Genomic DNA, 20,443 nt, shown 5'->3' with positions numbered 1-20,443 from the left:
GCAGATGACACAGCACTTCTCAGCCGAGTGAAGCCAGCCACACCCCCAGATGGTGGAGCTGCTCCGCCAGGAGCCTGCTGGAGCTCAGCAAGCGGCTCCATTGTCCCCCTGTCCCCCAGACCCCGCTCAAAATAGAACCCTGGGGGTGCCTGGGTGGCTCAGTGGGTTAAGCCGCTGCCTTCGGCTCAGGTCATGATCTCGGGGTCCTGGTATCGAGTCCCGCGTCGGGCTCTCTGCTCAGCAGGGAGCCTGCTTCCTCCTCTCTCTCTGTCTGCCTCTCTGCCTACTTGTGATCTCTCTCTGTCAAATAAATAAATAAAATCTTTTTAAAAAAAAAAAAAGCCTCTGTCTTTGGCTCAGGTCATGATCTCAGGGTCCTGGGATCGAGTCCACATCGGGCTCTCTGCTCAGCAGGGAAATTGCTTCTCCCTCTCTCTCTGCTTGCCTCTCTGCCTACTTGGGATCTCTCTCTCTGTCAAATAAATAAATAAAATCTTAAACAAACAAACAAAAACAAAACAAAACAAAAACAGACCCCTGGAGCATCTCCAGTGCCACACTCCTGCACTCCACATGCCACCCATCAGAAAGTGCTGTCAGCGTTTGCTCCTTTAGCAAATGTCTGCATGCGTTCCTGCCATGTATCTGGTACTGTCAAGGCCTTCCCTGCTTTCCCTTCTGGAGTCTATCCTGCACCATTACCCCCGTATCGAAGTTCTGGCTCCTTCCAGCCCTTTCCTTGACAGCTTATTATTTCTGGAGTTTTCCTCTGCCTGCCTTTGGCTGCTCCTGGTGTCTGTCCCATTCACCGTCCTGTTCTCAGCTCCTAGAACAGTGCCTGGCATGGCGCAGGTCACGCTGGATGGTTGATGAATAGGGCCAGTCCTATCCTGGCCCTAATATGATCCTTCCCTGATTTGCCCCAGACCCTGGGGTCTTGGATTCACAGTCGGCCTTTGGAAGTCCTTAGTCCAGAAGCCACCAACCCCAGGTTAGGGGGCACTGGATCTGTACCTGTCAGGACACGGCAGTGTGCTCCACACTGCATACAGGGACAAGGTGTCCTCCATACGTCCTCCATGCGTCCCACCTGTGCAGGGGTACCCGCAGTCACACTTCGAGGCTTCTGGGAGCTGGGCTATCCCTGGCTCTCCCTCTGGCGTTTCAGATGCCTCCCATGCCTCACTTCAGAGGCTCCCCGTGTCCAGGCACATGTCGGAGTCTGTGAGTCTCTGCGCGGGTGTGTCTTCCTTCTTTGGCGTTTATCAAGCCGTGCCAGGTGCTGTCCCAAGTGTTTTACGTTTTCCCTCATGTGAGGGTCACAACTCTATGAGGCGGGCATCGCTGATGTCACTGCCATCGCCTAGGTTAAGAAAGGAGGCCCAGAGAGTTAGGTGACTTGGGCAAGGTCACACAGCCTGGAAAGGTGGAGGCCAGCCGAAAGCCGTAGGCAGACCTCAGCTACCGCGGTAGGCCGCTGGGGCTGACTCCGGTCTACAGGGCACGGAGCGGCGCTTGTATCTGTGCTTCTGAGTGTCACAGCGCTGTTGTGGACAGTGCGTTGTCTCTACGTGTCACCTGTGTGTGTGACTCTGTATGCGTGTGTGTGTCCGAGGGCTGCTGTCTCATAGTGTGTGTCTGTGTGTTCTTGTGTCTGAAGGATGGGAATCGCAGTCCCTGAGCGCGCCGCATCCAGGGTGTGTCTGTCGCCGGCGGGCGGCGCAGGCGGCTCGGACTACGAGTCCCGGCAGCCCGCGCGCGGGGCGGACGTGGGGCCGCAGTGGGCCGGGCGGGGCTTGGCGGCGCGCACACCCCGACTGCGGCACCTTCCCAGCCGCGCCAGCCGTCGGCTCCAGCAGGTGCCCCGGGCCACCTCGCGCCCCCCGGACTTCCGCCCCACGCCCCCAGCCTCCCGCTCCCGCCTCGCGCCCCCGCTGCGGGGCATCGCGACGCCCGGGCCGGGGCCACGGGCCGCAGCGCCGGGGCCGGCGATGAGCGCGAGGAGCCGGCATGAGCGCAGGTGAGTGCGCAGCTCGGGCCGCCCGAGCCGCCCGATACCGGGCGCGGTTCTTGGGCCTCCCGTCGTCGCGCCACGCGCCACCCCCACCGCAGGCTCGCGGGTCAGGGGAACAACCCTTGGGGGCATCCCCGCGCTCGTCCCCGTCCCCGTCCCCGTCTGGGGGAGTGGGCACGGGGCGTTCCCAGAGAGGACGGGAGCCCCGAGTATGGCCGTGCACGGAACCGGCCCCTCCCTGCCTTCCTGCAGCCCTGGGCGCTGTGCAGGAGGGTGATTAGAGGTCCGCGGGGGAAGGGGCGCGGGGAGATGCCCCACGCCCACTGGACTCCTTCCCGCAGTGACAGATGTCCAGGTCCGGGAAGAGCCATGGAGGCCGCTGCATCCGCAGCCTCTGGGTAGTACTCCTCTTGGATGAATGAATGAATGAATGAATGGGGGTTGGAGAAGCCAGGGCTCCCGGATCCCTGAGTCAGAGTGTCCCGGATGCAAATGCCACTCCTGATCTGCCTCAAGCCCCCAGAGGAAGCCTTGCAACACCCAGGTCTGAGGGCCACACTCTGCGTGTTGCCCAGTCCAGACCCTGTGTCCCAGGCCCACCCTTTTCGGAGTCTAAATCCCACGTGCTGGGAGTGGAGCCTGGAGACCTCTCTTTTCCAGGAGGGTCTCATCTCCATGGCAGTCACTCAGACCCCAGAACTCAGCAAAGCACCCACCAAAGGTCGAGCATCGTCTACAGAGGCAGACCCCTCAGCTCTGCTCTTTCCCTCCCCATCTTCCACCTCTCTCCCCCAACCCAACCCGAAGCTCAGTGTGCACCCTGGTGAGGGAGGGGGGAAGCTGAGGAGAGAGGGCCTCTGAACTCCAGACCTAAGGCTCAGGTTACTACTCACAGGTTGTTCCTCACCCCCCTAGCCTGGCAGAGGAGAGGAGCCTCTGGCTGCAGGGGGAGCACAGGCAAGGGAGGAGGCTCCCCTGCCACTCTGGGCCACTGCCAGGTCAGCTGCAGGAAGCTGGGCTTCCGCAGGAAACAAGAGGTTCTCAGATGGCTTTGACTGCAGCCCCTCCCCTCTGCAGTTGGTGGCATGGCCTCCGGGCTGTGGAGTCAGGAGAGGTTCAAGTCTAGTCTGGACCACCCGCAGCTGTGCGACCGTGGACATATTAAGATGTGCCTCCTGGTAAATGGGATCCAAATCCATACTTTTCACGGGGTGGCTGTGAGGATGAACTAGGGAATATGTTCATTCTGACCCACTCACTTCCAGCTTCTCCGCTTTCCGGCTGTCTGACTCTGGGCCGGGTACTTGGAAGTTCCAGCAGTTTCCCCTGCTGTCGAGAGAGCTGATTATAGCCCCTCCTCGGAGGGTGACGGGTGATCAGTCCCTGTTACTCAGAAAAGCAGTGCAGTCAGTGGGAAAAGTATTCTCCTTCCGCCTAGGCGGCTCGGCAGGCTCGGCAGCCAGCCTGAGCTGGTGTTCCTGAAAGATCAGACTCAGTTCTGACCTTCCTGTGCCATCCCTGGGGCCACTGAAATGTGCCTGGAGACAAACCAGCACTTCCTAATGTTTTGACAGGGGTCATCCCGCAGGAGAGAGAGAGCGCTGAGCTTTGACCTTGCCGAGAGATTAGTTTTCCACAGACGTGACATCCTCCTTCAAGCCCCTCTCTTGTCCTTCCTCCCAAGGTGGACTTGGGAGAGCATGCTCCCTAAGGAAGTGAGGGGTGTGTGACAGGCTGCAGGACACTCGTCCCAGAGGGAACACTGTTGAGATCGAGGGGGAAGCAAGCAGACGAGGGTGGCACAAGGACCTCTGGCAGGGCCCTTCCCGAAGAGGCTCGCCCCTCAGCACCTGGCTTCTGTGAGCGAGGTGTGCAGGCGTGCACACACTGGGGCTCATTTAGTAAATGGTTCCTGAGACCCAGCCACGTGCCAGGCACTGTGGACAGGATGGGGACGCCTGGTCCAGCCCGATGGCATGATGTCTGCTGGTGGGTGTGGCTGAGACCACACAGACCCTTCCCAGCTGTTAGACAAGTTGGAGGAGCAACTGCTTCTCCAAGACTCAGTGTTCTCACCTGTAAAATGGGATAAATTGCAGGGTGGTTGCCGATTGGCACGACCGAAGCGACCTGCTTCCAGGGGCCCAGCATGCCATGCGGGCTTCTTCCCCATGCCCTGCCCAGCAGCAAGCCGGGGGAGAAGCCACCGAGGGGAGCAGGGGCACGGCGGTGGACTTGGACAGGCTGATGGGGACATGGAGGAGAGCCTGAGAAATGGGTCAGAGCCGAGCCACACCTCTGGCAGGGAAGCCGGCAGCTGCCCGTGAAACAGGCCCAGGCCTCGGGAGCATCCGCCTCCCCCGGGGCGGCTGCCGCTTACACTTCCTCGTGTGCCAGCTGCTCGGGGGTCTGCTCCTAGTGAGGGGAAATGGAAACCCAGAAATGTTAAGGCACTTGCCTCCCAAAACACAGCTTGCCTCTAAGAGAACCAGGGGCCCAGCGAGGAAGCCGTGAGGATGGGGGTGCTGTGGTTAGGAGCGTGGACCTGAGAGCCAGGCTGCCTCGATCCAGATCCTACCACTCTCTGGCTCTGTGGCCCCTGGCCCCCTGGCTTCACCTCTCCTGGCCTCAGTTTCCTAATCTGTACAATAGGGATACAGGTAGTACCTTCTTCATAGAGTGTGGGTGAGGAATAAGTGAGTTGATGTATTGAAGCCCCTGGAACAGCACCTGGCCTGTGTCAACCCCTTAGAACCCCAAAGCCATGGAGACCCTCAAGACCAGCCCTCAGGGCCAAAACACGACCCATTATGCCCTGCTCGTGGAGCGGGTCTCTGGGGCCAGTGGAGGACTCTGGAAGAAAGGACAGCTGGGACTCCACTAGCAACTGGACCACCGCAAGAGACGTCTGTGGCTTTTTGGTGGCAAGGACCTGAGAATCCAGCTTGCCAGGCTGTGTCACTTGCCCTGAAGGCCTGCTGCTCTCTCCCCCAGGCCGGGAGCCAGAGCGAGTCACCCCCTCCCAGGCTCCCGCAGCTGGCAGAGGGCCCTCTGCTGTGTGCTGTGCGCAGGCCGCTGTCAGGAAGGGAAGGAAATGCTTCCCTGACAAGCCACACTCACAAGCTGGACGGGGCCAGGACCCGAGAGTGAAAGGGGACCCGGCTTTGGATCTGTCAGAGCCGCAGGGAAGAAGGCGGATCTGGCCTGCCACTCCTGCTACCAGCCAGAGAACCCCCTGGTTGCAGGCTACAAGCTGTGTGTGTGTGTGAGTGTGTGTGTTTGTGTGTGTTTTCTCCCCAGGGACTGGCCTCTTCCCGGAGCTGGTGGCTCTGTTTGTTCTCTGAGTCACCCGAGAGGACTGGGAGGGCCTGGCTGGAGGTGTGGCTTGGGCTGTTGAATCATGAGTTCGGAGAGGTCTGGGGAGGTGAGGCCATGAGCCCTGGTAGCCCACTCGGCCCCTGTAAAGAGCAAGATCCGGCTCCCAGGTCCTGGCCCCCCCATTTACTGGGTGGGGTGGGGTGGGGTCTTTGTCTCTCTGAGCCTCGGTTCCTTCATTTGTAAAATGAGAGAAAGGAGTCCCCCTCCTCGCGTTGCTGGAGGGTTAAATGAGCTAATTCGTCTGGAGGCTAAGAGTGGGTCTTGTCACTGGGAAGTGCTTAATGGCTGTTGGCAGCTCTGATTACGGTCATTACCGTTGTAATTATGGTCACCATCGTTATGTGGAGATGTGGGGACTGTGCGGGGAGAGCACAGACTCTGCCTGGTCTGATGGGGACAGGAGGCCCCCAGTGCTCAGGCATTCCCCGGTGGTGCAGCAGAGCGATAAAACCAACGCTGGAGTCCACCCGCCTGGACTTGCATCCTGACACGGCCGTGTCCTTGCTGTGTGAGCTTGGCCAAGTTGCTCAACCTCTCTGAGCCTCATTTTCTTCTATAAAAAGGAGATAATAATGGAGTTCATGCGGCAGGGTTGGTGTGTTAACCGCATTTAAAAGGGCCAGGAGCAGAACCTGCTCACAGTGGGCTTTTGGAAGTGTCCTGAACGCTGCGGGGAAGCCCAAGTGTTTGGGAACAGAGCAGCTGAGGGGCTGGGGATGTTGTGACAGTGGCAGTGGCCTGGGACACTCTGGGCTTGTTGGTGGAAACTTTTAGGTCAGGGCTCTGCAGGGCCCTGGCTGGGGAGGGGAAAGGGCAGGAGCTCAGAAATCTGGCACCTGCCCCCACCCATCCCTAAGTGAAGCCAGAGGCTCCTGTGAAGCCCGTAGGTGCCCAGCACTGCTGCCGTCGCTCCCAAAGTTCTGGGGATGAGCCCAGGCACCTGCGGGTGTCTCAGGGAATAGTGAGCCCAGGTCTTCCGTAGCCCCAGCACGCTCACTGTCCGCCTGCCCTGCCAGGACCACAGCTCTGCCGTAGGGGAGACAGGAGGAAACAAAATTTCTGCAATAGAGCCTCGGTTTTCTGATCTGTACAATGGGGGTAATAGGCCTTGCCCACAGAAGGTTAAGTAAGGAACCCTGGTACGAGCTCATCTGGGACATAGAGGCTTCTGTCCTCTGCTCACCCCTCCTCTCTCCCCCCTCCCCCTCCACACTGGCTGAGCTCCTCCGTCCCCCATCCCACCTTGAGAATGGGGGCCCTTTCCTGGCTGCTGTCAAAGGCAGGCCTGACATCTCCTCGGTCCAGACTCGTCTTCTCAGCATCTCCTTGCTGCCAGGACTCTGCTGGGCACCAGAGTTGAACAAGGATAAGCAGCCCTGATCTGTGCCCTCTGGGTGGGGCCTGGATGCAAAAATGGGCCTCAGAGCTCCCAGGAAGCAGATAGCTGGGTGTGTGAGGGCTATGGAAGCTCAGGGCGCTCACCAGGCCCTGTCCACCCACACCCACACCCAGCCAGGGATAACCAGACACACAAGGGAACAAGACACTGTGAGCGAGAACCCCGGAACAGTCAGATAACAGACCCGTGAAGCCTTGAGCCATTGGGTCTGTCAGACCAGTTTATAAAGTTACAGTGGTTTTGGTTTTGGTTTTTGTTTTTATTTAGATTTCATTTATTTATTTGACAGAGAGAGCAAGCAAGAGCCCTAAGAGCACAAGCAGGGGGAGGGGCACAGAAGCAGATTCCCTGCTGAGCAGGGATCTCTGCATCCCAGGATTCTGACCTGAACCAAAGGCAGATGCTTAACCTCCTGAGCCACCCAGGCGCCCCCTAGCGATGCTTTTCTTCTTTTTTACTTCATGTCTTCCTTGGTCCTGCCAGCATTAACAGAAATACAGAGGTCGTGGTTTTCCATCTAAAATATCCCGTGGTGGTGCACCTGGTTGGCTCAGTGGGTTAAGCCTCTGCCTTCGGCTCAGGTCATGATCTCAGGGTCCTGGTATCGAGCCCCGCATCGGGCGCCCTGCTCAACGGGGAGCCTGCTCCCCAACCCCCCTGCCTGCCTCTCTGCCTACTTGTGATTTCTCTCTCTGTCAAATAAATAAATAAAATCTTTAAAAAATAATAAAAATAAAATAAAATAACCTGTGGGCTTCCCGCTTGCCTCATTCCCATAGTGTTCCTCTCCCAAGTGTAAGCCCATAATCACAGGTGAAGACCGCTTTCCTGGCCATGACCTCGTTCTAACGGCCAGCTCCAGCAGCAAGCTGGGGTCTTCAGTCTTCAGAAATCAGGCACTGCCGGGAAACATGGGGGCAGCCAGGTCCCAAGGTGGTCGTGTCCTTTCGCGGCCGTGGCCCCAGGATCCTCACTCAACCAGAAAGCGCCACTTTGGTTCCTACCAGAACCTTTGTCTCACCCAGCTACAAATACCACTGTCTTGAATAGTCTTATAGTCCCTTTCCTGGGCTCTTCTGCATCAAAGATTTGACCGCCTTTGGTCCTGGTACCGACACCTGAAGCTTTTCAGGGCAAGGACCCAAAACACTGCAAAGACCTGTGCCACCTGCCGCCGCATTTTTCCAGTTTGCGTGTCCAGACGGCTCCCATCTGCCTCTCAGTGCTGGTCCTTGGTCTCAGCAGGCTACTTCTCAAAAGCTCTGCTCTGATAACTGTAGGCAAGACCCCATCAATGGAACATTTCTGCTGGTTTCTGGGAACATGCCAGGTTTTTTTTGTTTGAGAGAGAAAGAGAGAGTGTGGGTGGGGAGGGCAGAGGGAGAGAGAGGCCCAAGCAGGTTCCACACCCAGCACGGAGCCCGACACAGGGCTTGATGCCACGACCCTGAGATCATGACCTGAGCCGAAATGGAGAATTGGATGCTCCGTCGTCCGAGCCACCCAGGCGCCCTGCGTGTCAGTTTTAAGAAAGCGCTCTCTCGGAACCTGAGAAACGGCAGGCAGTGGGGGCTGTCTCTTTTCCCCAAATGTTGCAGGTCAGTTATAGCAAGCAGGACAGCAACGTCCAAAAACAGTCCCGCCGGCTCCTTCCTGACCACCGCTGCTGCGCGGAAGCCACTGCAGCTTTGATAGGGGCCACAAAATGCCGATGCTGATGCTAATTTTGTCTGAAGACAGGAGAGAGGGAGGAGCGCCCCCCACCATGACCTCTCTCCTTTGTGCCCGCAGACAGCAGCCCTCTCGTGGGCAGCACGCCCGCCGGCTATGGGACCCTGACGATAGAGACATCTGTAGATCCCCTCAGCTCCTCAGTTTCATCCGTGGTAGGTGGGCCCGGAGCCCCTGCACCCCCTGGGCCCCGCCCCCCCACCTGGCCCCGCCCCACTCCTCCTCCCAGCCCCCGCCCCGCCCCCACAGGGCCTGTCTGTCGCCCCCGCAGAGGCTCAGCGGCTACTGTGGCAGTCCCTGGAGGGTCATAGGCTATCATATCGTGGTCTGGATGATGGCGGGGATCCCTTTGCTGCTCTTCCGCTGGAAGCCGGTGTGGGGGGTGCGGCTGCGGCTCCGGCCCTGCAACCTGGCCCGCGCAGAAACACTCGTCATCGAAATAAGAGACAAAGAGGTGAGGCGGCCTCGTGCTGGAGAGAGTGGCGCTGGGGCAGGGTCGGACAGGGTGGGGGTGGCGGGGGATCAGGCGTGGAGTCGCAGCCCCATCTGCCCACTGACTCTCTGTGGGACCACATGCAGGCCGTCATTTCTGGATCTCCGCTTTCCCATCTGAGCAGTGGGCAGAAGGGGAAGAGGGTGGCTCCTAAGGGGGTCACCCATGTCCTTGATCCCTGGCAGGGGCCACCAGGTGGCGGGGTGGGACCCGGGAGGAGAGGAGTCTCTCCTAGTAGCAAGTCCAAACGTCTGTTCCAGGATAATTCGTGGCAGCTGTACACTGTGCAGGTGCAGACTGAGGCTGTCAGTGAGGGCAGGTGAGATAGCCCCGTCACCCCTCCCAGAAGCCCCTGCTCCCCGCTAGCCCCTGTCCACAAGCCTCCAAACAAAGGCAGCAGTGCCTCCCACCCCGGGGCAGGGGCTGAGGCTCCACGGGGTGGGGAGGTGCTGCATCAGCTTCCAGACCTCCCCAAGCATCCCCACACTCCTCCCAGCCTGGAGCTGCCTGCACAGGGCCCGGAGGACGGCCGGAGCCAGGCGGCGGTGGGGACTATACCAGAGGGTGCGTGGAAGGACACTGCCCAGTTCTGCAGGAGCAAAGAGGCAGTGAGTGGACAGCTGGGTTCTGGGCAAGTCCTTAACCCTCCCTGGGCCTCAGTTTCATGCTCTGTACAATGGGAGGGTGGAACGCCACATTCCCTGGGCACCTCCAGTTCCATTGTCCCCAATGTCCCCAGTGTCCAGGATGCTCAGCCGACCACCTTAACACACCCAAACCTCCCTGCCTCTTTCCTGTGACTCTGGCCTCTTCCCCTGCTCTGCCCCCACCCCCCCTCCTCCTGTGGCTGCCCCCAGCCTCCTCTCTCTCCTGCCCAGCACCGGACGCTGCGGTACTACCTCTTCCGAGGGCAGCGCTACGTCTGGATCGAGAGCCAACAAGCCTTCTGCCAAGTCAGGTAAGGGTCAGGGCTGTGGCCTGGCATGAGCGCCCCACTCAGCCGCGCCCCTGCGATGCGAGCCAGTCACTGAGCCTCCCCAGGCCCCGGGGTCTTTGTCTGTAACCAGGGCATAGAGAGAATCCCTGCCTCCTCAGGCTTTTTTGAAGGGGAAGCACGTAAACACGTAAGCTTCGCCCAAAGTTTGGCTCAGCCTCAGGCCGAGGTGGAAACGCTGACTCAGACCTCAGGCTCTGGACTCGGACCGTCCATCTGGGGGCTCGTCCCTGCTCTGCCACCTCCCAGGTGCTTGGTAGACGGAGCTGCGTCTGCAGAGGTGGGTGCCACGGGGACGTGGGGATGCACCAGCCACGTGCTTTGTGTGGCTTCTCACCCCTCCCGGAGCCCTACGTGGCAGGTGTTGTCACCATCCCCGAGCCGCAGGCGAGGCAGTAGGCACAGAGAGGTTAAGTCACCTCCGGAAGCATCGTTGTTGGAAAGAGTCCCCCTGTCGCTCAGTAACAGCGATTCTTGTCACTCATTATTCTCATCCTCGCTTGGTGTTCTGCTGCGGCAAGGTGGTTTGGGGCCCGATCAGAGGGGCAGGAGAAGGTTAAACCCAGAGTCCGTGAGGGACTTGCCCCCCGACCCCGGCTCAGGGGCTCAGTGGCCCAGAAGGGGCCTGGAGCCCCGAGTCCCATGGGGCAGGGAGGCAGCGTCGCCCACATGAGTTACCTGCCACCCTCCACCCCCAGCCTGCTGGACCGCGGCCGCACCTGCAACGACGTCCACCGCTCCTGCTCCGGCCTCAGCCTCCAGGACCAGACCGTGAGGTGGGCACCGCCCTGCACAAGTGGTCTTCCGGTCCCCTGCCTTCTCCGGGTCTCGGTTTCCCGGGCGGTAAGATGAGGAGCTCTGTCGTCCTTGGAGGGTCCAGCTGCCGCTGCGCCCTCCATCTCTTCGCCTGGCCGCTTCTCTTACAGGAAGACCATATACGGCCCCAACGTGATCAGTGTCCCGGTCAAGTCCTATCCCCAGCTGCTGGTGGACGAGGTAGGGCTGGCCCTGGGCCTCGCCCCAGCTCTGGCCTGGCTTGGCTGTGTGACCTTGGCCGGGGGCTTGCTGTCTTAGGGTCACTTGATAGGGACTCTCCCCTCCTCCACAAGGGAGAGTCTCCTCAAACCCAGGCGCATCCACTCAGCCCAAGGAATTGGAGGCTGGGGTCCAGGCTGGTGCTGGGAATGGAGGCTGGGAGGTCAGGCCACAGAGCCTGGGCCTTGCTGCCCCTGAGCCACCTTGACCCTCTGGCAGCCACACAAGTAGAGGCACTCCGTTCACATGCTAAGATCCCAAGCTTCAGAGGGGCGATGTAGCGTAGGGGACAGAGAGGAGCCAGTGACGCAGACACCCTAGAAGACACTGGGCGTCCCAGCGCTCTGAGCCAGAGGCAGACGCCCACGAGAGGGAGACTGGCTCCTGGAGTCGGGCCTGATGGGAACCCCAGGCAGCCCCTGGGGAGCTGTGTGGTTCGGGGCCAGTGACTGGAGGAGCCTTCTTTGCCTCGGTGCTCTCATCTGTAAAATAGAGCTTGGAATTGTCATCACCACCGGATGACCCTTAGAGGATGGGCTTAGCGGGGGCCTGGCATCTACATGCCCGTGTCCTCTTCAGATCCAAGAAGCTGGAGGCTCCAGGGATGTCTGGAGGGGCTTAGCCACCCGGGGACGCGGGCCCTGATGCTGCCTCCCCGCCCCTCCCCCAGGCACTGAACCCATACTATGGGTTCCAGGCCTTCAGCATCGGGCTCTGGCTGGCCGACCGCTACTACTCATACGCCCTGTGCATCTTCCTCATCTCCACCGCGTCCATCTGCCTGGCGATCTACAAGACCAGAAAGGTGGGTGGGGGCGGGGCGGGGGATGGGGCAGGAGGGCCCCCCCCTGGGGCCGCCGCCTGCCACTCCCTACGTCCCCCCCTTTGCCCACAGCAAAGCCAGACTCTGAGGGACATGGTGCAGCTGTCGGCGCGGGTGTGTGTGTGCCGGCCCGGGGGAGGTGAGAGCAGGGGAAGGGAGGCTCGAGGAGGTGGCTGGGGGTACCCTGGGCCGTGCTGAGGCCCCCGCTTGCCTGCAGAGAAGGAATGGGTGGACTGCAGCGAGCTGGTGCCCGGAGACTGCCTGGTGCTGCCCCAGGACGGCGGGCCGGTGCCCTGCGACGCGGCGCTGGTGGCTGGGGAGTGCGTGGTGAACGAGAGCGCTCTGACAGGTCAGCGGCCGCCGCCCCCCAGCTCCCGCCCCGGCCCCGGCCTCTCAGCAGCGCCCTGAGGTTTTCCTTCCCCTTTTACTCTCCGGAGTTGCTGAGCCTACACCCGTCGGGCGCTCAGGGCTTCCGAGAAGTGGAGCGCTCCTGCCCCGGCCCCGGGTGTGTTGCTTTGAGTTATGAAAATAATACTGCTTGTTATAAACTAATCTCGACAGACTGAGAACGTCTTCCCCACGCCCCCTCCCCCGGCTGGGTGCAGGCGTGCGCACCCACACTGTCGGGCTCCCCCTGGTACCTGGCTGGCACACCTCTTTCCGCATTGTCTGGCTGTGTCTTTACGTCCTTCGCCCTGAGTCTCAGTGTCCCTTTCTATAAAATGGGGGCAGTGACTTCCGCACGTATGGTTATAAGAGTTAAGTGTGCTTAACCCTTGTCTGGGTGGTGGGGAGGGGTGGTGTGAAGCCCTCACGGGCTTCCTACCGCATCCCTCCCAGGGGAGAGCGTCCCAGTACTAAAGACAGCCCTGCCGGAGGGACCCGTGCCCTACTGCCCAGAGACCCACCGGCGGCACACGCTCTTCTGTGGGACCATCGTCCTGCAGGCACGGGCGTTCGTCGGACCCCACGTCCTGGCAGTGGTGACTCGAACAGGTGGGAGTCAGGGAAGCAGGGAGGGACACGGAGGGATGCCAGGCTCATGACCCTGGGCAGGGCAGGAGAGTCCCACCCCCCAGCTTGGGGTTGGCCGGACCACGTGGTCAGGGATGTGACCGGCAAGTGGGAGCCCAGCCCTTAGGACAGGAATAGCCCTATACAACTCTTGAGAGGTTCTTGTCACGTGGGGATGGGACCTAGTGTCCCCCAGTTTGAGTGTTTCAGCAGAAACCACATACCTGGATTTTAAGTGAAACTGCCCACTTTATAGATGGTGTCCGCTCATTCTGTTTCCGCTAAACCCTGTGAGGGCTGGGCAAGGTGTGTGGGCCATCATGAGTCACCCCAACCTGGATAATTTCTCATCCCAGGAGCAGTGTCTCACAGCCCCCAGGTGTGGGGTAGGGCAGGGGCTGGGAGGAGGGCCTGCCCTGACCCTTGCCCTCCCCACTCCACCCCTCCCCGGCTCCTCCCAGGGTTCTGCACAGCAAAAGGAGGTCTGGTGAGCTCCATCTTGCACCCCCGACCCATCAACTTCAAGTTCTACAAACACAGCATGAAGTTCGTGGCTGCCCTCTCAGTCCTGGGTGAGCCGGGGGGGGCCCCCCTGCACTCCCTTGGCTGCCCCCCCAAAGCCCCGCCCCCAAATCGGACTGAGTCCCCTGCTGTTCTCCCCAGCTCTCCTCGGCACCATCTACAGCATCTTCATCCTCCACCGCAACCGGGTGAGCCTCAGGGCCCCGGGGAGGGGCGGGGACCACCGATGGGGACCTGGGCCGGCCTGGCCCTTGGTGCTCACCGTGCCTCCTGCCAGATGCCGCTGAATGAGATCGTGATCCGGGCTCTGGACCTGGTGACAGTGGTGGTGCCCCCCGCCCTGCCGGCCGCCATGACCGTGTGCACACTCTACGCCCAGAGCCGGCTCCGGAGTCAGGGCATCTTCTGTATCCACCCGCTGCGCATCAACCTGGGGGGCAAGCTCCAGCTGGTGTGTTTTGACAAGGTGGGGGCTGCAGGGCGGGGGCCAGGGACTCTACCACGACCAGGTCCCTACACCTGTATACCTCAGTTGGCAGCCTTGACCGAGGGCCAGCTCGGTGCCAGATCCTGTCCTGGGGCGGAAATGCTCAGAGACCCCGCCCCCTGCCCCCTCCCACGCATGTCCGGCTCAGGGTCTGGCAGACAAAGCCCAGACCGTCCGAGGTCATTTAGTCACTCCCTGGGGCTTCTCTCAGCACTGAGACCTAGCAGAGACCCCGCAGGGTGATGTCCCCCCACCAGAATGAGTGACTTGGGGGGCACAGGGAGCTGCAGGTGGTGATGGGTTTGGAGAAGGAAGTGAACAGGGTCATGTGAGAGGGTGGTACCGTGGGGGTCACTCTCTTCAGGACATGGCATCAAGGAAGGCTCCTTGTGACCTCGGGGCAGGGGTGGGGGCTGTTCCTGGAGACATGAGGCAGGGGAAGCAGGGGCTGGGGAGCAGTTAGCCTGGCTCCTTGGAGGAACAGACCTGGGGCACAGCAAGCAGGGGGTAAGGGGCCAGGCCGAGGCAACTGGGGCCCTGGTCAGGCAGAGGCTGGTGAGCCCCGTTGAGGAGTTCAGACCTTAATGATTCTGAGGGCACTGGGGGCCACAGGGAGTTTTGAAACAGTATGGCCAGGCCTCCTTCCTGGCTTCCCATCAGACAAGTGATGGGGAGGTAACAGAGTGGTCATGGGTAGGAGCCCAGAGCAGGGGCAGAAGACTTCCTGGAGGCAGTGGTGCCAGACAGGAGGCGGGGTTGGGGAGGGCCACCCTGGCAGAGACCGCTTCTGTCTCCTGCACAGGCTCCCCGGCTTCCCACAGCCCCCACCTGGCCTGGGGTGGGGGCGCCCCACGCAGGCACACACAGCTCCTCCCGGGACTCATCACTGGCCTGTCCTTTGCTCCCTGCAGACGGGCACCCTCACGGAGGACGGCTTGGATGTGATGGGTGTGGTGCCCCTGAAAGGGCAGGCGTTCCTGCCTCTGGTGCCAGAGCCCCGCCGCCTGCCCATGGGGCCCCTGCTCCGAGCGCTGGCCACCTGCCATGCCCTCAGCCGGCTCCAGGACACCCCCGTGGGCGACCCTATGGACCTCAAGATGGTGGAATCGACTGGCTGGGTGAGGAGGCCGAGCAGGTCAGCCCCGGCTCGGGGCAGCTGGGCTCTCACTAGCCCCACCTGGTCCTCATGCCAGGTCGTTGGGTGGCATCATTGTGCCACCATCATTAACAACAATGGCCCGGGCCACGTGGAGCCCCAACCTGGTGTCTGTGCTCTGCAGTGCAGGCCTTGGCTCGCGCTCCCCTGGAGCCCTAGAGGGAAGCTTCCAAACCTGCCCCAGAGGGAGGAAGCGGAGGCTGAGGGAGATTCGGAGTAACTTGCCCAAGGTCCCCCTGCAGCTTGTGAGCGGCAAAGCCAGGGTTTGAACTGGGGTCCTTCCGACTCCACAGCCCGGGACTTCTGCTCTCCCACAAAGGAAGGCTTCCAGGAGGCTAACTTGAGTCTCCCGCCGCCTCCCTCGGTGGGCCCAGCCACTGCCATCCTGGCGGAGGCCAACCTTCCCTGCCTGCCTCCAGGTCCTAGAGGAGGGGCCGGCTGCCAGCTCGGCCTTTGGGACCCAAGTCTTGGCGGTGATGAGACCCCCACTCCAGGAGCCCCAGCTGCAGGGCGTGGTGAGTCATGGTGGGGAGTTGGGGGGGAGGGGCGGGCTCCCTGCGCCGGCCCTTCAGCTGCACCCCCATCTCTGCAGGAGGAGCCCCCAGTACCCGTCAGCATCCTCAGCCGCTTCCCCTTCTCGTCAGCCCTGCAGCGCATGAACGTGGTGGTGGCGTGGCGGGGAGCCGCGCAGCTCGAGGCCTACGTCAAAGGCTCCCCTGAGCTGGTGGCAGGCCTCTGCAAGCCCGAGACAGGTGAAGGGGGCAGGCCGCCGTGGCCCGAACGGGGTGAGCCCCCGGCCCTTGTCCCGGTGACACCTGCCTCTCCCCGCAGTGCCCCCGGACTTCGCCCAGAGGCTGCAGAGCTACACGGCCGCTGGCTACCGTGTGGTGGCCGTCGCCGGCAAGCCGCTGCCCGTGGCACCCAGCCTGGAGGCTGCTCAGCAGCTGACGAGGTGGGCTGTCCCCCGCCCCTCGGGGACTGGGCTTCTGGCCCTGGCGTGGCCGGAGCGGCGGCGGGGGGGGGGGCTCTCTGCTAGGAGTCCCCAGGGTGGCGGGGGATAGGGGCAGGGTGTTAGGGGAGAGAGCCTTGCCCAGAGGCAGGGACAGGGTCCTGAGCCACCCTGTGACCTCTGACCTGGGTCCGCCCACCCTCCAGGGACACCCTGGAGCAGGAGCTGAGCCTCCTGGGGCTGCTGGTCATGAGGAACCTGCTGAAGCCGCAGACCACAGCAGTCATCCAGGCTCTGCGGAGGACCCGCATCCGTACCGTCATGGTGACAGGTGCCTGTGGGCCACAGGCTGGCTTGGGAGGGTGGCATTCCCCTCCACCATCATGGACAGAGGCACCCCTTCTTTTCGGATCCCTGCCTCAGGCCAGGTCCTTTTCAGATGTCTCATGGGTCTTCACGGGATCCCTCCCAAGTGGCCCTTGTCCTTCCGCTTGATAGATAAGGACGGTGAGGCCCCGGGGAGTAGAATGACTTCTAGGCACCCCCCAACCCCTGCCTTCATCCTCCCTATGCACCGCCCCCCCCCACCCCCATGCTAAGCAGCCTGGGGTCCAGCCTCTTACCTGCGATGACGTGGCTTCTCTGGGTTCCAGTGCCCCCTGTAGGAAATGGGGGGAATTATGTCACCCTGGAAAGTGGTGACAGTTTTATGGAGCAAGAAAAAGATTCTAGCTAGGGTGACGCTGAGGGGCCTGGTCGGTCTGTGTCTTTCTCCTTGTCCTCCCCACTCTTGAGTGCTTGCACACACCTTCCAGAAAGTCTTGCAGCACTAAGTAGGGTATGTGGGACATTAGCCCTGATCTCCACTTTCTCCTAAGTCCTTCGATGCCTGGTTTTAGAGGTGATGAAGGCAGGTTCAGAGCCGTTGATGAATCTGCCTGAGTCATGGCAGACAGCGTGTCTGGCCTTAGTGTTCCCATCCGTTAAGTGTCAGGGTGAGGACGGCCCTCCCGGACAGCAGCTGGGCCCTGACCTTGCCCCCATGCTTCTAGGGGACAACCTGCAGACAGCAGTCACGGTGGCCCAGGGCTGCGGCATGGTGGGCCCCCGGGAGCATCTGGTTATCATCCATGCCACCCCCCCTGAGCGAGGCCAGCCTGCCTCCCTCGAGCTCCTGCCGTTGGAATCCTCCACAGCTGTGAACGGGGCTAAGGTGAGGCCGAGCCGGGGTTCCAGCCACACACCCCACCGACGATCCCCCCCTGTGCTACCTGACCCCGGCCCCAGTGCTCCGGTGTGGGCAGGGGAAGCTGAGCTGAACTTCCTGGGCCCCCAGGATCCTGATCAGGCCGCCAGCTACACCATGGAGCCAGACCCCCGATCCAGCCACCTGGCCCTCAGCGGGTCCACCTTTGGTGTCCTTATGAAGCACTTCCCCAAGCTGCTGCCCAAGGTAGGGCTGCCCCCCCTACCCCCCCAAGCACCCCTGGTCATCCTAAGCCTCCCCGTGCTCCGCCCCGTCCTCACAGCTCCCACCCCACGTGGCAACTGCCTCAGCCTCTCCCTCCTCCCGTGCTCTCAGGTCCTGGTCCAGGGCACGGTCTTCGCCCGCATGGCTCCTGAGCAGAAGACGGAGCTGGTGTGTGAGCTCCAGAAACTCCAGTACGTACCAGTAGGCGGGAGATGGGGCTAGCGGGGTGGGGGGGGTGGGATAGGGATGGGGGTGGGGGTGCGCAAGCCCCCACGTCTCACCGCAGGCTTCAGGAGTCATCTTCACCCTGGGGAGGACCCCAGCAGGCTCTCCCGGAGCCCTTGCGACATCCCGGGCCCCAGGTGGGCTCCAGACAGGCCCCTCCTCCATGCAGGTACTGCGTGGGCATGTGCGGGGACGGTGCCAACGACTGCGGGGCCCTGAAGGCGGCGGACGTGGGCATCTCACTGTCCCAGGCGGAGGCCTCGGTCGTCTCGCCCTTCACCTCAAGCATGGCCAGCATCGAGTGTGTGCCCATGGTCATCAGGTGAGGTGGGCAGGGGCCGGCGGGGGGTGGGGGTGCCCTCGGGGCCCGTCAGCCAGCCTGGGCCTGTTGACGTCCCAACCCTGCATCCAGGGAAGGCCGGTGTTCCCTCGACACCTCGTTCAGCGTCTTCAAGTACATGGCTCTGTACAGCCTGACCCAGTTCATCTCTGTCCTGATCCTCTACACGGTGAGTGGGGCGGAGCCCGCTGCCTGGACCAGGCCCAGAGACGGGACACTCAGCCCCGTGCCTGGAGCCCAGCAGCTTCTGGAATGGATGGTGTGACCTCAGATCCCGCTCTGCCACGTTCTAGCCGCGTGGCTTGGACAATTCCTGAGCCTTGGGTGGTGGCACAGAGTAGGTCCTCAGAAACAGGGACAGTTATCCTATGCTAACATGTCATCCCTGTCCTCAGGAGCTCTTGTCTGCGGGGGAGACCGAGACAGAGCCCAAGCAGGGACAGAGGCAGGAGTTGCACAGAGCCAGGGCCGCTGCTCCTATCCCACTGTCCCATCCGTTTCCCCACTCGCCCTAGTCCAGACTTGGTCATGCCCATTACGTCTACTCAGAGAGTATCTCCCAGCTTTGCTCTGAGCGCACGTGGCTTGGCCCCACGGAAAGCAGGCGACGTGGGGGGGTGGGGGGCAATGCAGATCTCGAGCTGGCTGGCACCTGTCCCTGCCTCCACCAAGAACTGTGTCCTCTGGTGACCAGAGGCCCCGCAAGGCAGAGCCTGAGCACCCCCCCAATGGGAGCTTCCTGTGGACAGGAGGAACTGACCCCATTAGGTTTAGGTGTCCAAAGGGTCAGCAAGAATGCCTTCTCCCTCACGCTGGAAGGGGGCTCCCTGAAGCCAGCACGCATCTCCCTCATCAGACTCAGACTTCCCCAGAAGCAGGAGGGCACTGCCCACTCCGCCCCCAGTTGGGCTGCTGGACAGGAATCCGGCCTTCCCCATCAGACTCCCTGGGGCAGGGCTGGTGCCTCCCTGCCATCTTCCCGTGCCCTCCCTCCCCTGCCGGCAGATCAACACCAACCTGGGGGATGTGCAGTTCCTGGCCATCGACCTGGTCATCACCACCACGGTGGCCGTGCTCATGAGCCGCACGGGGCCGGCGCTGGCGCTGGGGCAGGCGCGGCCACCCGGGGCCCTGCTCAGCATCCCTGTGCTGAGTAGCCTGCTGCTGCAAGTGGCCCTGGTGGCCGGCGTGCAGCTGGGGGGCTACTTCCTGACTGTGGCCCAACCCTGGTAAGTAGGGAGCCCGGCTCCCAGATCCCCCACCCCTCCGGCCCCATCCCCTGCGCATGTGCTCCCTGAGCCCCCATCTTTGCACTGACCCCCCCCACCCAGGTTTGTGCCTCTGAACCAGACCGTGCCCGCACCAGACAACCTGCCCAACTACGAGAACACAGTGGTCTTCTCTCTGTCCAGCTTCCAGTACCTCATCCTGGCTGCAGCCGTGTCCAAGGGGGCCCCCTTCCGCCGGCCGCTCTACACCAACGGTGCCACCGCGAGGCTGGGCCGGTGTGGGTGGGGGAGGGACGGGCTGCGGTGGCCTGGGGTGGGGGACTCTCCCCTCCGGACATGCGTGGGAGGGGGCAAGGGCCCCCCAGCCTGATGCACATCCTCACCCCCAGTGCCCTTCCTGGTGGCCCTGGCGCTCTTGGCCTCCATCCTGGTGGGCCTCCTCCTGGTCCCTGGCCTCCTGCAAGGTCCCCTGGCGCTGAGGAACATCGCCGACACCTGCTTCAAGCTGCTGCTGCTGGGCCTGGTGGCCTTCAACTTCGTGGGGGCCTTCATGCTGGAGGTGGGGCTCACCCTGGGTTGGGGACGGAGGGGGGTTTCGGGGGTGGGCCACAACCGCCCTCTGCACCCTCGATGTCGTCCGCAGAGCGTGCTGGACCAGTGCCTCCCGGCCTGCCTGCGGCGGCTCCGGCCCAAAAGGGTCTCGAAGAAGCGTTTCAAGCAGCTGGAGCGGGAGCTGGCTGAGCAGCCCTGGCCGCCGCCCGCCGGGCCGGTGAGGTAGTGCAGGCCTCTCGGCCCCCTGGACGCTGGACTTCCCTGCCTCTGAGCCACCACCCGGGATGCATCTCCAGAGAGCCACCGCCGTCGCTCCCGCGGCCCGGAGGTTGGCAGACGTCATCCTCCGCCCCGAGTCCGCCCGGCCCAGCCTGCCCTGCCATCCGCTGGGGAAATGCTGTTGTTGTCCCCCACTTCAGATGCCCGTGTAGAGATGGCAGCCGCCAGCCCCCCTCGGGGCCGCTGCCGGTGTAGCAAATAAAAGTCCAAATATTTTCCTGGTGCAGCCTGTCTCCCACGTGGTGCCACGGACCGGGTGTCTGGTGCGTGTCTGCTCCTGGAGCCCCTGACTTTTCAGATCATTTTGGGCGACCCCCTTCTCGGGGCCTCCGTGTGTTCATCGGACAGTCAT

The 20,443-nt window shown here is 62.1% G+C and overlaps 1 protein-coding gene and 1 non-coding gene across 4 annotated transcripts; one reads left to right on the top strand and one right to left on the bottom strand.

Annotated features, from left to right (window-relative positions):
• The first annotated feature begins 1,835 nt into the window (after positions 1 to 1,835).
• Positions 1,836 to 20,317, top strand: ATP13A2 (ATPase cation transporting 13A2). 3 transcript variants are annotated; one of them, XM_044237264.1, is made up of 29 exons: positions 1,836 to 2,020; positions 8,583 to 8,677; positions 8,794 to 8,976; positions 9,276 to 9,334; positions 9,512 to 9,623; positions 9,873 to 9,973; positions 10,708 to 10,785; positions 10,936 to 11,005; positions 11,742 to 11,849; positions 11,940 to 12,006; positions 12,085 to 12,216; positions 12,708 to 12,863; positions 13,343 to 13,453; positions 13,545 to 13,591; positions 13,681 to 13,869; positions 14,802 to 15,008; positions 15,466 to 15,561; positions 15,639 to 15,798; positions 15,878 to 15,998; positions 16,202 to 16,326; positions 17,048 to 17,208; positions 17,332 to 17,448; positions 17,578 to 17,657; positions 17,861 to 18,013; positions 18,104 to 18,200; positions 19,037 to 19,260; positions 19,363 to 19,514; positions 19,650 to 19,819; positions 19,904 to 20,317. In XM_044237264.1, exons 1-29 carry the CDS (start codon positions 2,011 to 2,013, stop codon positions 20,036 to 20,038), a joined length of 3,516 nt encoding a protein of 1,171 aa, XP_044093199.1. In that variant the 5' UTR covers positions 1,836 to 2,010; the 3' UTR covers positions 20,039 to 20,317. The 3 variants fall into 3 exon arrangements, with proteins under 3 accessions (XP_044093199.1, XP_044093197.1, XP_044093198.1); XM_044237262.1 differs by having other exon boundaries at positions 11,715 to 11,849; XM_044237263.1 differs by having other exon boundaries at positions 1,837 to 2,020; positions 9,894 to 9,973; positions 11,715 to 11,849.
• LOC122901616 lies at positions 8,364 to 8,494 on the bottom strand. The gene has a single exon (XR_006383608.1). It is a non-coding gene; the product is annotated as a small nucleolar RNA SNORA16B/SNORA16A family (small nucleolar RNA).
• Positions 20,318 to 20,443: the final 126 nt, after the last annotated feature.

This window comes from Neovison vison, chromosome 2 (assembly GCF_020171115.1).
Source record: "Neovison vison isolate M4711 chromosome 2, ASM_NN_V1, whole genome shotgun sequence".
Lineage (NCBI taxonomy): Eukaryota > Metazoa > Chordata > Mammalia > Carnivora > Mustelidae > Neogale > Neogale vison.
Note: the sequence above shows the minus strand (reverse complement) of the source record. Positions and strands in the feature narration are given on the sequence as shown.